Source organism: Fistularia commersonii, chromosome 25 (assembly GCF_037954325.1).
Source record: "Fistularia commersonii isolate RoL2024-O1a breed Wild chromosome 25, RoL_Fcom_v1.0, whole genome shotgun sequence".
Lineage (NCBI taxonomy): Eukaryota > Metazoa > Chordata > Actinopteri > Syngnathiformes > Fistulariidae > Fistularia > Fistularia commersonii.
This window is the reverse complement of record NC_141308.1, coordinates 12257100-12262162: the sequence shown is the minus strand read 5'-3', so window position 1 is coordinate 12262162 and position 5063 is coordinate 12257100. Positions and strand designations below refer to the sequence as shown.

Here is a 5063-nt window from a genome sequence, read left to right as displayed (position 1 = left end):
CGCGGACGTCGCCGCAATTCGAGAGCCGTTAGCTCTCGAATGATGAAAATCTTCATTTTCATCCAAAAAGTCCAAAAAGACGGGACAGGAAGTAGTTGTCACACACAGGAAGTAGTTTTCCTGTCATCGAAGCACTTCCTGTTTAAAGTACGCCGAGCAGAAGCAAACCTCAATGGAACGCCGTCCCGCAGCTAACAATTACAATAAATGTAATTAAAAAAGAAAAGAAAGTAAATGTCTGTAAATATGGAGTGTTTTCTTTCTCTTAATTCATTTAAGTGGATAAACACATTATATGAATGCATAATTACATTCATTTTCTAGACAATTTAGGGTCTCCAATGCACCTCCTGCATGTTTTTGGACTTTGGGAGGAACCCGGAGAACCTGGAGGAACCCCACGCAGATGCAGGGAGAACATGGGGAGTCCACAAAGAAAGGGGGGAGGTGGGAATCCGACCGGGGGACCTTCTCATCTCCAGCGGCGCCGATGAAATAAAATCCCTAAATCCGGCCTCTTAAAAAATCATTTTGAATGAAATCGCGTCAGATTATTTTTTAAAGTCCGCTAATCTCACACTAATCTACAGCAAGACACACACACATGACCGTATGAAGGACCCAGAAAAAGAGGTGGCATTTAGAGTTTATTCAGTACAGTGTGTCTGAGATGCTGGAGGGGTCAAAGGTCAAGAGGCGGTCAGAGCTTCCTGCTGGTTCTCTTCAGCACCACCGACCCGGCCTTGGAGGTCTAGAAACATGAGGCAGAACTTCAGAACATCTTCGAAGGACGTAGGAGGACGTCTTCTACTACACCCTCCGGAGTTACATCATGAGTAAGAGAAGTACAAGTATGAATTCCCCTGGTAGATGAGGTACTAGGACACTCCAAAAAATGTAGAAAAATGGACTCTAAACATATCTAAGAAGAAGTTGAAGTCTTCAATTCCAGGGAGTTGCTGGACTGAACGTACACAGAAGTTATCAGGCGTGTGAGTTGAAGCACGTACCTCCACCAGCTTGCCCCCGCAGATCTCTGAGGTATGGTGGTAGTTGGGGAAGGTGACGCTCAGCTTGCTTCCCTCCATGTGCACCGTGGCCTGGAAGCAAACCGGTGAGTGAGACGCCCCGGACCTCCAACCATCTGCCCACCTTCTACCCTACCTTGAACTTCTTCCCTCCGATGGTCTCCATGTCGCACTCCTTGCCCACGGTGAACTTGTTGGTGACCCTCGCGTCGGTGGGGTAGATCTGGGACCAGGTGAAGGTGTCACCGTCCTGGGTGACCTCTGTGATCAGCTTGTAGTCGCGGCCCTTCTCGATGATGTCGGCAGGGATACCTGGAGGGACCAGAAGCGGAGTCGGACCTCGGGGTCGCCACGGGGACGTCAACCGATCCGGTTTTTACCCAGAAGCTTGCAGAAGTCGTCGTATCCCTCCTGGGTTTCGGTTTCCCATCTTCCGGCGAAGGCCATTTTCCGTGGACAGAGGTGCAGAGGGAAGCTGAGAGGTCGGGCAAGGTGCCGGGGCCGAGGCGCCGCCACGCTTTATATACCCCTCCGCCCGCCTCCCGTCTGCATGGCAACCACACCGGAGCGCGATCACGGCGGAGGATGATGACTTCAGGGGGCAATAAGGCATAAAGGGGCGTTTATTGAAGTCCCGGGCAGGGAGTAAAACGCTGACTGCTCGCCGTGGCGGGCTGGTAACTCACCTTCAGGTCGATGAACCCGGCCGGCGGTCACACCTCCCATTTTACTGTCCTGAGTCAAATAAAAGCCCTGGTTTTACAGTGCAGCCCATCCATTTGAAGTACTTTGTTATCTGTGGTATATTTAATGAGGATCATCAAGGTCGTTGCCGTTCATCACTGCGACTTGAAGGGGTGGATGCTGAGCTGGCGTGAGGGATGAACGCAGGAGATTGAGTGGATGAAAGGATTGATGTAGAAGGACGGCTGCAAGAAGGTCCCTTGTTAGGGGGGATCCGGCTCCCTTGCGACCCCCAGTGGCTCGAGGTTCTAGTCCAGTGGCCTAAAGGGTTAGCCTTGTATGGGTTCTCCAACCTTGGGTTCTCTCCGGGTTCTGACTCCCTTTATAATGTTGTTCTTGAAGCATACCGATTTTGTCACTTCACTATGGTATGCTAGTTCCCCGACCCATGACATCAGAGCAATATCTCAGGAGCTTTAGTGTCAGTCGTAGCAGAAGTGGCGGCGTTAAGTTGGAGAAGAAGTTTCCAACCTTTTCCTTTGACTGTCTTTGGGTTTGTTACTGACAGATGGCTGGTCCAATCATCCAGAAAGGAGTCCTTTCCGGATGGTTCTGTGTAAAAACCGGTCTAAATATAACAGACCCAGTTACTTGGATACCTGCGTCCTTGGACCAAATAAAACTATGAAATGGGCCGGCGCATCTCGCCGGACCCGACTTCCTGTCGCGCGTCTCGAAACCCCATTAGATCCACCCGCAGATGCAAATCCCAGAAGACCAACACCTGCATTTTGCTCTTGACAGAACCCTCAAAGTATGTTTCCGAAGTGGCTCGTGAGGCCTGAAGTCAACATTTGTGCCGGGGGTGTTGATTGGCTAAATTGGCGCCCCCCCAAAAAAACATGCATAGAACAACAGCTGTTAAAGTTGCAAACACTTCGCTATAAAATTGGGAACCAGGAAGTAACCCGTGGACTTTCCACCGCCGCTAATGCTAACGGCGCACGCTAACTTAACGGATGACATCATGCTACGAGGTGAAACACTTCGCAGATGCGTCGCATAACGCTAAAGAAACGGAATATCGCAACCCCCCCCTTACGATTTGCGTGAATTTGCGCAAAGTGACGGTCCGGGGAAGCCCCGCCCCCTTCCGATCGTGGCGCCACTATTTCCATCGCAATATCAAAAAGCACTTGTTAAATCGAAGAAACGTGGCGGGGGGTTGGGGAAGGGGGCGGCTTTTAAGATAATAAAATCAATACTTGTTCAATCTTTTTAAATGGAAAAGGCACAAACGCAATTACAGTATAACGGTTCTTGGTGGCGGAAAATGGTAAATTAGGGCGACGGCGTGACTGGAGCACCGGGGGCTTTCAACTTCTGACAAACTGTGAGCGGGTAAAAGCCTTTTTTTTTTTTTTTTTTTTTTCCTTTCCCCGCACTCAACTGAAGTCTCGCACAATGCGGCCATTTTCGCCAATCGTGCTTTCCAAAGCATGAAAAGTCAGCTCGGCCTTGGAGCTCTTTATAGACACATAAAACATCGTATTGGCCAACATCCTATAAAAGACTCCCACTATCTCTATCTCTTCGTCTGTCCCTCTCACCCTCGCACACCCACACACACACACACACACACACACACACACACACACACAAGGTCACTGTTCTGAAGTGCACAAACACACTTTTCATCGGATCTCACACGTTCGTTTTCCCCCCCCTTGCAATTTTTTTTTTTGGAGACGTCGATGTTGCGCCACTTCCGGACGCTCCTTCCGGTAAAAATCCAGGTGGTGACTTTCGTGATCGAATTTTTTCGCACCGAAAGCCACGTTTGGACGCACCGTCCGATCAAATCTGGATTCCTGCAGATCTTGGCTTGAACCAGGGATGCGAGCGCGTCATCGCGCCCGGCCGTATCCCTTCCGCCTCCGAAAACGGCACCGAAAACGGCAGCCGCCTACCTGAACTCCCCCGTTTTTGATCTCCGCCTCCCTCCACGAGCAGCCTGGAAGCAGCACGGGCCCGAAGCGAGAGCCCAGAACCTGCTTTCCCTGGCGGTGGAGGCGAATCGAAATAACCGTGTAAAAAAAAAAAAAAAAAAAAAAAAAAAAAAAAAAAAACATGGTCGTTCTACCGATGTTTAGCTCGATGCTAAACTTGCTAAAATGATATTAGCATCCGTTCTTTCCAAACGCAGATCCTGACAGGTTGAGGGGGGGCTGGAGAGACTTTACTACCATTCACCTTGTGTGTATATATATATATACATGTAACTCTAAGTGAAAGGAGTGTGTGTGTGTGTGTGTGTGTGTGTGTGTGTGTGTGTGTTGTTCAATGACGCTTCATAACTTTTTGTTTTCATTGCCAAGAGCGGAAAATGTGATATTCAAATTCCCGACTGCAACCCAAGTTGATATATGTATATATATATATATATATATATATGTGTGTGTGTGTGTGTTGTTGTGTGTGTGTGTGTGTGTCGTTCAACGAAACTTCATAACTTGTTTTCTGTGCCAAAAGCGGCAAATGTGATATTCAAATTCAAAACTGCAACCTATGTAGATGTATGTATATATATGTGTGTGTGTGTGCGTGTGTGTGTGTGTGTGTGTGTGTGTGTGCATATACTCCAGGCTGATCCAACGTTGATATAATGTCCCTAAAACAAGTCACACACATAAACAAAAAGTTTTTGCATTGGACGACACACACACACACACACATATATATAAATATCTATGTATGTTGTGGTTTTGAATTTTGAATATCACATTTGCAGCTTTTGGCGCCAAAAACAAAGTTATGAATTTGCAGTTGATGACACACGCACACACACACACACACACACACACACACACACACACACACACACACACACACACACACATATATATCCATACATATACAACTATGTTGCAGTTTTGAATTTGAATACCATATTTGCTGCTTTTGGCGCCCAAAAAAAAGTTATGAATTTTCATTGAACGACACACACACACACACACACACACACACACACACACACACATATATATACACATATAACTATATATGTTGAAGTTCTGAATTTGAATATCACATTTGCTGCTTTTGGTGCCAAAAACAAAAAGTTATGAATTTGCATTGGACGACACACACACACACACACTCACACACACACACACTCACACACTGTCCAACAACCACCGGTGTGCAGCGTGCAAAGTTCAACCGTTGGCGTTTATGGCAGACGCCGTCACCTCATGGTTACACTTTAATACCCGGCTGTAACTTTTAGCTTTTTGCAGAACCCCCCCCCTCCCCTCCACCTCCGCCTCCAATCTGGATAATAAGTAACTT

General features: G+C 47.5%; 1 protein-coding gene across 2 annotated transcripts; it reads right to left on the bottom strand.

Annotated features, from left to right (window-relative positions):
* Positions 1–644: 644 nt before the first annotated feature.
* Positions 645–3075, bottom strand: LOC147219332 (gastrotropin-like). Of its 2 annotated transcripts, XM_086172753.1 has the most exons (5): positions 1715–3075; positions 1409–1620; positions 1165–1340; positions 1011–1100; positions 645–751 (listed from the first exon to the last, which is right to left on the bottom strand). In XM_086172753.1, the coding sequence occupies exons 2-5, from the start codon at positions 1473–1475 to the stop codon at positions 701–703; spliced, it is 384 nt and encodes a 127-aa protein (XP_086028879.1). In that variant the 5' UTR covers positions 1476–1620; positions 1715–3075; the 3' UTR covers positions 645–700. The 2 variants fall into 2 exon arrangements, with proteins under 2 accessions (XP_086028879.1, XP_086028880.1); XM_086172754.1 differs by having other exon boundaries at positions 1409–3075.
* Between the last annotated feature and the right edge of the window lie 1988 nt (positions 3076–5063).